General features: G+C 40.2%; 2 protein-coding genes across 3 annotated transcripts in view; one reads left to right on the top strand and one right to left on the bottom strand.

The window, feature by feature from the left end:
- Positions 1–1,717: 1,717 nt before the first annotated feature.
- On the bottom strand, positions 1,718–5,699 carry LOC145493287 (RNA-binding protein RO60-like). 2 transcript variants are annotated; one of them, XM_081472724.1, is made up of 5 exons: positions 5,457–5,699; positions 4,491–5,334; positions 3,681–3,965; positions 2,667–2,900; positions 1,718–2,483 (listed from the first exon to the last, which is right to left on the bottom strand). In XM_081472724.1, the coding sequence occupies exons 2-5, from the start codon at positions 5,322–5,324 to the stop codon at positions 2,187–2,189; spliced, it is 1,650 nt and encodes a 549-aa protein (XP_081328850.1). In that variant the 5' UTR covers positions 5,325–5,334; positions 5,457–5,699; the 3' UTR covers positions 1,718–2,186. The 2 variants fall into 2 exon arrangements, with proteins under 2 accessions (XP_081328850.1, XP_081328842.1); XM_081472716.1 differs by having other exon boundaries at positions 4,491–5,376; positions 5,457–5,697.
- A 469-nt stretch (positions 5,700–6,168) lies between these two features.
- Positions 6,169–9,804, top strand: part of LOC145493327 (bcl-2-related ovarian killer protein-like) — a 3,976-nt gene continuing 340 nt past the window's right edge. The window contains exons 1-2 of the mRNA XM_081472773.1: positions 6,169–7,546; positions 8,699–9,804. The exon at positions 8,699–9,804 is cut by the window's right edge and continues 340 nt beyond it. Of these exons, the coding sequence (XP_081328899.1) occupies positions 7,040–7,546; positions 8,699–8,866 (675 nt within the window). The 5' untranslated portion in view covers positions 6,169–7,039 and the 3' untranslated portion in view covers positions 8,867–9,804. The remainder of the gene's footprint in view (positions 7,547–8,698) is intronic.

Below are 9,804 nucleotides of genomic sequence, written 5' to 3' on the forward strand. Positions count from 1 at the left end.
GTTCCAAATTATAGCGTTTGAGGTAACAAGGTTGAACTGTAACAGTTATTTGTTAAGTAAGGATATTAACTGACTTAAGAAAAATATCAAGTTTGATGTTAAAAATAATATTCTGCATTATCTTATTTTTGAGAATTATTGAAAATCTCCTACCAATAATATTGTGGTTAATTATTGCAGTTAGGAAGTTATACAAGATGTACATCACAATTAAAGACTTTCACAAAACGTTTGTAATCTGAGAACACTTGTCTGCATGCATAGTGTGTTTACTTATTATACTTCCTATTTTAAACTTCTACGGGGCAAGAAGTTATTTGTGAAATATGTGTAGAATTAAGCATTTTCTCAGGCACGACTAAGTTAGTTCAGAGGGCCAATTACTAGAATCAACCAATCAGATTGTTCCATTACCACTCCAGTATTCTCTAAGTATCCCAAATGATCCCATATGATCACTTTTGAGGATTTTCTGGTTGTTCTAGGACTTACATTCTTTTACATACATGTAACAGACTTCTTTTTTTCTCCAAATCTCCTTCCCTTATGTTTTGTTTAACATCGGATGTGAAATTATATATGCTAATTTGGCTCCCAATCAGAATTGTATGCTTGTTTTCCCAGTCTGTGATTGTGGCATTTTTTCCAAACATTTTCAGTGGTGTGATTTAAATCTCTTATTAACCAAGTTTGCTCAGAACTGTCCTGGGAGAATGTTGGCCCTTGGCCTATTTTGTACATACCTTGCTGTGCTTGATCTGTACCATCAAGACCTCAGGCCAGTATTCTCTCAGCAAGTCCCTTGCACTTGGTTAATAAAATCTTTCTAATTGGGGCCCTGATACAAGGATAAATGATGCCCAAATATGCATGCCCCAAAAAATGGCTGCAGAGGAGACTTGGCTGTAGCTAGTAACAGGCAAACCAAGGCATTGCATTGCACGAGTCATTTGTTTTTTGCAGTTTTTTCTTTGAAGGTGGAAAAGAAAAACACAGCTAGCAAATAAATAACCAAACAACCAACCTTGCCTCAGTCATAATTTTTTCCTGGCTATGGCCCTGGCTCTTTTGCAGAAAGAAGGACCAGGATAATTCCTCTATGCAAGTTATGCAATTGAAAATCACCAAAATGATAGAATCTCAAACTGGAGCCTTCAAGTTTCACATTTTTCCCTTGGAAGTGACAGTCAGAAGCTTACAACCCTCTCCTTGTCATCCCTGTGCATTTCACTCAATACTCTCCCTCCAGAGCCTTGGAGGTTGTTTCCCGCCTCATGGGGTGAATGACCAACATAAAAACAACAACAACAAATAACACTGCACAATTTATGTACCATGCAAGTCTCAGAAAGGTACCAAGAAAACTCCAGTTTTTGTGCTTCCCATTTGGGCAAGCTGTAACTACAATCTACTAGCCTGATTGTAATTCTCACTAGCCCCCCCCCCCCCTTGCCCCCCCCCCCCCAAAAAAAAATTCTTACTGGCATGATTAATTAATTCAAAATTAACTAACACTGACAACAGTATCATCTATCACAGCACTTCTGTAGTTTGAATTTCCTCAAAAATATTCCCTAAAAACTTCACTTGCCCAGTGGGTAAGAGAGGGATAGAATCCACTAGCCCAAGGCTACTGAACATGACATTCTTTTCACACTGCTCAGGCTACCCAGTTAAAAGAACAAACTGAGAAATTAGACAGCAAAATGACAAAGGCTGGGGCTGAAAAAATTATTTTTATTTCACCTTACACACGCTACAGGTGGGAGTTAGGAAAGTACAACTTTACTACAAGATAAAAATGTTATTGGTTATACTTACTATGATCAATGGAATTCACCCAATAAGAGCTTACTATGGCACGTAGAGCTCATGTAATACCAGTTTCTTTAAGTCTCCTTTCAATCTCTAAGTTAGTGCTGACCCAGTACAATGCAAGGAACAACACTTACTCCAAATATCAGAAACACACAATGCCTCCACGTATGGAAGGATGTAGATGTAATATTAGCTTTGTGCCACATGTGAACAAAACAAAAACTAATTTACCACTGACAGTGCAGTCTACAAAATGCTCGTAAAATATTTACAACAAGAATAGTGCCACAGATATAAGCACACTACTGCCTGTTGAAGGTAACACTGGTAGACTGGTTTGCATTCCTACTACAGGTGCTAGGGTATGTTCAGAAGCCTTCTACAAACTGCCTGATGATGTCTGGGGCAGCTGAGTCAAACCCAGCCATGTCAAGCATTCCTCTGTCCTCAGGATCCGCCAGAGTAAAGCCATTGGAGGTCATTGCACACACAATTAGCTTGGCGTCAATACCAGAGTGTACTCTGTACTGCTTGAGGGCCTCACTTGGGTGCACAGGTCCAGCCCACGTTTCACAGTCCGTGTAAACAATGAACACATCCACTTTGAGGTTGTTTTGTTTAGCGTAGATCATGGGCTGAGCACAGTCAGTTCCCCCCATTGGTACCTACAACGCGAGTTAACCATCAATAATTGGCACAGTATCCAAAATAACACTGGGACCTGACGAAAGTGTGGGAACCACAAACAAATACAGTGTACACTATAACTGTCACTGACATAATGTCACAAAATCTTAATAAAATCTGAGGGTAGATTAGAAACACAGAATGATAACTACAGTACTAACCTGCTCGATGGTTCTTAAGACTGTATCCATTCTCATGGTGGAGTTAATACTCAGAGGTACTAGACGATGAGAAAAGCCAACAAAGTGATACTGTGGTTCAGTACGTGCAGTAAGCATCGCCATGGCAGCAGATGCCACCCTGGGAGTTATGGTTGTACCATTACAGTTACCCCACGACATTGATCCACTGACATCAATGGCCAAAAGATATCTCTTATTAGTGGGCTGAACAGTCTGAAAGTTAAAAAAGGTGCATGTATGTACTTAGTACACTTAGCAAAATAAAATACAAGAATAATAGTAATAATTTATTTAAAGTCATGGCACAGGGAGTGGTTGCCCATTCTCATGAACCAGGGGTTCATAATAAAAGTGCTTGACAGAAAAAATATAAATAATATTTACAACAAACATGAGAATATATTATAATAACTAACAACTACATTTAATTTATACAGGTACAAAAAAATAAATACATCACTGACCACTGCTAAGATATACAGCTGCTGCACTGGAAGCATGATTTTGCACTGAATGCTTGGGTTGCCAATGTAACAACATTTTTTTGACTGGCGACTAACTTTTCATGCTTTTCACTGCTCTTGCTGGCGACTAAATCTGAAAACTTAGGGGCCATTTGACCTCGAGGTTTTTTCCTGAAAGTCAAGCCCTGGAGCTGCATGATTTTAATTCAGATCATAAGATGATTCATTTGGGAGGTTTCAGTTGTTCTGTGTGTACAGTCATACTCCCATGCAATCAGTTGCTTTTATCTTATTCACTCCCTTTTTTAAAATTTTATTTAAAATGTAATTTTGCATTTATTTATTTTTTCTCACTTTGTATCTTTGTTAACAAAATGAACTTTATGTAACTAAAATTAGGGTAAATAAATTGAATTGAACTTGAATCAGTTGCATGTGGCAAATTGCAAAAACGAATTATCACTGAATTGGGTTGAAACAAGGATGTATACACGTTAGCTGGATCTGTCTAAATTACACAAGCACAAACCTTGAAAGCGAGGTAGAATGCTTCATCTAATGCTGTCACAATGGCTTGGTTAGGAGTCCAAGTAAGCTTTCCTTTATCACCTTGACCTGCTTGGTACTGCTTCAGAGCCAACAGGATGGAGAATGGGTGAACACGTGCATCCTTAAGACTCTTCTCATTCCTTAGCATCTCACAGACCTTGGTCATTCCATCTGACAAGGGTGCCAAGACCCCAACATTTGTCATTTTACCAAGATTTCTAATCATGGCAGTCATGGGCATTTTTTCAAGGAGAGCTTCCCAGATCTGTCGCAAATACAAACATAAAGATCATTTCAAATTGAGATAGAGTATCACCTTGTTACTACAATCACTTCGTTCATTGTGAAGATGACCTCTTTCTTTTAATCCAGTGAAATTATTTAAGAACACCTTTTTTTAGAATCACCCTGTTGATATGACAAGGTGGCATGGTAATGTTTGAATATAGTTCCACTGTAAAATCAGTTCCACAAAGTAGAGGGGATGGGGGACAGTTCAGAGAGTTTGGAACATGCAGTCATTTCGACTGGGGGAGAGCAGGGGATTGGTTGGATGCACGCAAGGATTATACTTGTATTCTCTGTAATATTTTCGCAGGAAAAAGGCAGACAGACTAAGGAAGTGCTCTGAACCGACCACTTCAGGAATCCTACAGAAACCCTCTGATACCACAGCCATGTTCCCCCGGAGGTTCCCATATCCCCCACCCCCTTCCTCGTATAATGGTGCCAGTGAATTTGACCTATCCGTATAACGCTTTTAATTATTTGTCCATACAGCGTTCCTCACCTTACTAGAGTTGAGATGGTTTGTGGGAAGATGTTCTCTCACTAAACCGTGTTCCCTGATGGCGTTCACCAAATCGTCTTCGTTCATTGTTTTCGCTTCTTCAACCCCTCTCAAGAAGGTGAACACCGATGTGATATCCTGGCCAACACCAGCTGCCGCCGCGTCAGCCTGTACGGCCTCAAAACCTTTAATCACATACCTCACAACGAACTGAATGGCCGGGTCTGTTGGCTTTACGTGGCATAGTCGAAACAGGTCACGGTGAGACCATCCATTACGCTGTTTGTACTTGGTTACAGCCACGGCAAGACCTCGTGGTTTCTTTCCAGTATACCACTTCTGAATTGCTTTTCTGTGCGCTCGGCCCCATCCTGTTTGTGGCTTGCTCAATGTTTCACAAATCTCGACAAAATTAAAGAGGTGCGTGGGAATTCGTAACACTTGGCTGAGAGCGGCGTAAGCGGCTCGCTTGGTCTCCAAATGGGTTGAGCGGGCACACAAAGCTAAAGACAGGATGATCGGGTCTTGCTTGGCTGTACGACCCTCCGTGCTGTACTGGACAATTATTTTTACAGCTTCGGGGCCCCGACCTTCACCGATTAGCCGCAACAATGCTTGAGCGTTTTCTTGCCCGAGTTTCTGTTCCGTCGCATAGTACGTACCTCCTTCGCTTCCGAGCACAAGAAAACGTCGAAACCTCTCCATATCATCCACTTTCCAAACAAAACCGCCTGCTTCATTTTGGACCTGGTTTGCTGCTATCGGCTGGGTTTGCGGTGTATTTGAGGGGTCAGCAGCCGCCATCTCCACGTCAGGAGGTTGTTGTTGAGCCATGCTTTCTTCTCTGCAATTCGTCAAATCTCAAGTTTTTTACTCGCTGAAAGTTCTGTAATTCACACGGACCGAGTTAAAGGGCTACTTTACCTTTCACTTTCGGTCAAATAGTGCTTATAAAACGAAATTTACCTTGTTATAACTCTGAAAAGCTTCCAATCAGCGAGTTTTCTTAGCTGACGAGGCAACGCTTCCCGGAACTAAAGCCTTGAAAGAACCCCAACCCAGGCTTCCATCACCCAGACAGGGCGAGTATGGTCGTTCCACTGTAAGTTCTTCTGTTATTGAAAACTTTTCGTTTTGATTCGTTAAGTTGGGAAATTTTTTACCGTTTCGATCACTTCAATGAAAAGAAAAAAGCAAAAAAAGTTCAAGTCTATCACATAATTCAGTGGAAAATATCAGAAAAGATTGTACAGGCCGCGAAGAACAAAGCGCCGACTTGAAAGGTACTAGGAGACTGGGACCTACAGATTTCACCATCAGGTTGTCATCGAAGACAACCCTGACCGAATACTGCTTACATCAGCACTTTCGGTTTCAAGATTTACCTGTTTACCTGTAGTTATTGGCACTGGTAAACATTTTCTTCAGAAAATTTATGCGAAAACAAATCTCTAAGTCTGGCTACGTTGCTATTATATCATAACAAACATGATCATTGTCTCTTGATCATAAGAAATAACATCAAACTTCACTGCACATGGAGAACCCACAACAATCAGGTGCAAAATAGACCTAAACGATATGTGCAAAACTGCCATTTTAAAAGAAGCGAATGAATTAAAAACCTCGGATATAAACGAACAAGGTATTTTTTCGAGAATATTAAAATCATGGAAGTAAAGTTCTCTCCTTTCGCAACAGTTGGTCACGTGACCGATAATTTCTAAACTTTTAGTTACAACCAAATGACTTTCAGAACTGGAAAGAGCATGTTTTAAATAGCCAGAACACCAATTTTCAGACCAATGCCGTGTAAGGTTAAGATTTAATGACGATTTGAATATTGCAAAAGTTTTGAAAGTTTCGTATGGAAGCGAGGAAGCTTTCCCCTCCAGAAACCTTTTCCTTTATTAATCACTTAAAAAGGAAGCTGCAGGCATACAACTATTGCAGATGGAAGATCTAGAGGGGCAAAATAATGGGAAAAACAGAAAATTCTAGGGTCTTAAACCGAAAAGTAAAGATTTTTGAAAAATTGCAAAATTACAAGGATTTGTATGGAAAACCACTTAAGCTGACTGAAGGGCAAAGCGTCTTCTCTCCATACAAATCCCTAGATCTATATCATCAGACATGACATTTATTTAGTGGTCCTAGTGTTCCTAAACCCTTTTATTGTCACACCGTTGACTGTTCAATTCTTCAGTTTGAGTTTCCTGTGGTGGCCTTGCCATCTCGTGCCACTTGAAAAAATTGTTTTTTGTTGCTTCGTTAGAGAGAAGAGTCACACAACGCTGGTCAAGTGGTTCACAATTTCCTTCTTGTCATGACGTGTTTGTCAGTACACTGTCAATAATTCTGTTTGCTTTTACGAACGATCCTATTCAAATGTTGTATAGCCGTAGGAACCTATTAAAAATGCCACCTGCACTTAGTTCCCATAAAATCCACCTGTCATCTCGGCGTTTATTCTAATTCGTTTATTCTTGGCTTAATGTTTTTCTCAAAATGCAGAATTAAATGTGCGTGGAAATAATTCTTGGTAAACCATGCTCAAATCTGTCACTAAAAAACTTAAACCATTCATAGAAGCCAAACTCAACGAGGAGTATGTCTGTATAGCGAATGATGCAAATTTATACTGCCTTGACTACATCGAGGAGAGGTTGAAACGCTGCAATATCGAGTCGGATCTCGAATTTATCCGCCCTAAAGACGTGTCTGAAAACACTGTTTCCATTTCTGCCAAAATAATCGAGGTTGGCGAGCTTCTGGAGACTTCGTATCCTCATCTTTACAACAATGTTTCCAAACAGCTCAAGGTGAAGCTGCGAAGCGAGGTGATTGTCGGCGACATTTTCAGGAACTTTGGACGCGAGCTGTTTCGTGAGGGTGTAACTTGGGGACGGATCGTAGCCTTGTTCGCTTTTGCTGCCGCTATAAGCAGTGACTGTATTACTCAGGGACGACCAGAGCTTGTTAAAACTGTGTTAAGCTGCGTGAGGCTTTATGTGTTGGATCATTTGGCGGTATGGATAAGGAGTCAAGGCGGCTGGGTAAGAAACTCACTCTCTACTCTCTTTTGTCTTTAGTTAGTTGTTTGTGAGTATAAACAATTAACTACACTGTACTCCTTGCTTGCCTTCCTTAAAAAGGTGAGATGTTTTCGATTCCCATGCAAACCAAACGAATATTTGAAAGAAAAATCAATCATTTTCTGAAATTGCAAACATTATGCATAGATAAAGGCTTATTCAGTACTTACACTAAAGAGTTTGAATAGTGATTCATTTTTGAGAAAAAAATTTTAATTTAACATATTTTCTGACAATTCTATGGGTTTGCCTATCGTGGAGAATTCTGACTGAAATACATTTCTTGTAAATTTAAAAAACATACAAAAAAGGACAAAAGGTTATAAAATCAGTTATTCCATGCGCATTCATGCATCAGTGCATTTGATCTATTGCTGAAGCAGTTCAATGTCTTCAATTGCCGCCTCTTCCTCGTTTACTGAGCCATCAACTTTTTTTTATCCGAGTTACATTTATAATTAACTTCACGGTATATTCAGAACAACTGAACAACTCAGCGGAGAGTTGTTTAAAATCAATATTTTACCATCGTTTCTGTGAAACATAAATATTACAAAACGGCTGCAAAAACAATCAAAGATGGTAACAATGAGCGACATGAGTAGAGCGAAACACATAGCAACATTTGCATATATATTATTTTAATGATGTGTCTGTGCAAAACAAGACATAAGTAATTAGATCATCTCATGTCTCCGTTGGTTTATCTCCACAGATTGACTTTTTTTTACTAATTTTTTTACAGAGCCATATTTCGCGAGATATACTTTTCAAAATTTCGGGAAATATAGGATTTCACGTACAATCAACATTATTTTAACCTCGTTACGTCATCATGGCGCCATCAGTTGCTTAGCAACTTTAACTCATGCCCTGACCAGGTACGTTTTCATTCCTGAAATTTTGGAATGGCAACAGACGGTACGGAACTTTCCCGGAAAAGTTTCCAGAAAACTCTCTGATTTCCCAAAAATTCTAGAAATTCCGGGAATGGAGTTTAAATTTCTGGAATAACAATTTCGTGAATTTACGATAAACCACCACGATCGTCCCTCTTCTTTTCGATACCTTCTATCAAAGTTATATTTTACTTTTATTGTCGTTTTACAATAGGTCGACATCGGTGAAAAGTTCAAATGCATAGAGAAGAGATACTCCATGGCGTATTTTCTGCGATGGTTTGATTATAACAGACAGTGGCTCGTCAACGCCGCGACAGGGAAACTGTATTCACTCCTGCATGCAGTAAGTGAATGTATTGGTCTTATTAATGGAGGCTAACTGGCAAAAATAACTTCCACTACGAGCGCCAATGTTTATGTTTGAAATGTACTTATTATATAATGAGAAACAAAACAAAATGAAGCAATAAATAAATTACAGAGATAAGTATATATTATAACTTGAAAATAAAACAAAACTTTAATCTCATGTGTACGAATCTTGTTGCTCGCTTCGCTCGCAAACCCCACCCCCTACCTACGCGTCCTTCGCGCTTTGCTTCGCTCGCTTTTTCTTTCGCGTGCGTAAACAGAGAGGCTGTGAACAGTCTAGTGTACGAATTTATACAATACTCTGCCAGGGAAGAAATACTCCCTTCATAGCTCTTCAACTGGATCACTAAAAGTGACATGAAAATAGCATGAAGCGACTAGGGATATTGCCAATCCCCGCTGGATGGGAACGCGTGTATTAGTCCTATACGCTTCCTTAGCATTCCCCGTGTTATCCTTTACGTTTCTTGTGCGGTCCACCATACGCTTCCTCTTGCCCACTATATATGCTCAACTGTATTCTCTCTCCCATAGTTCCCAGTGGGTCCCTTGATACGTTCCCCATGTGTTTGCTGTGGGTGCTTACAGCCATCTCTCGTCCCTGATGCCTCGAGTTCCCTGTAGTTACTGTGTGGTTCCTGGTACGTTGCCCTATGCCTTACCTCGCGTATTTCTTGTGGATATCCGGCCTTTGCTCTTTCTTTGCGTCGCACTATGAGCAGCCCCTGCATTCTTCCAATGAGTCCGCGGTAGCTCCCAGTAGGTTCTTTCTTACGCAAACTCGTTTCCATGGCCTTTTCCCTATCTAGGACACCCAAGTAAGGGAAAAGGCCCTGGGAACGAGGTTGCTTCCTACGTCCACCGTACAGTCGTTACGAGTTCCAGTAGCCCCTATCTTTGCACAACCATTACAACTGAGTTCTCTGTGCGCTCTCGCACGTTCCA

The sequence above is a fragment of the Orbicella franksi genome, chromosome 1, assembly GCF_964199315.1.
Source record: "Orbicella franksi chromosome 1, jaOrbFran1.1, whole genome shotgun sequence".
NCBI classification, from domain to species: domain Eukaryota; kingdom Metazoa; phylum Cnidaria; class Anthozoa; order Scleractinia; family Merulinidae; genus Orbicella; species Orbicella franksi.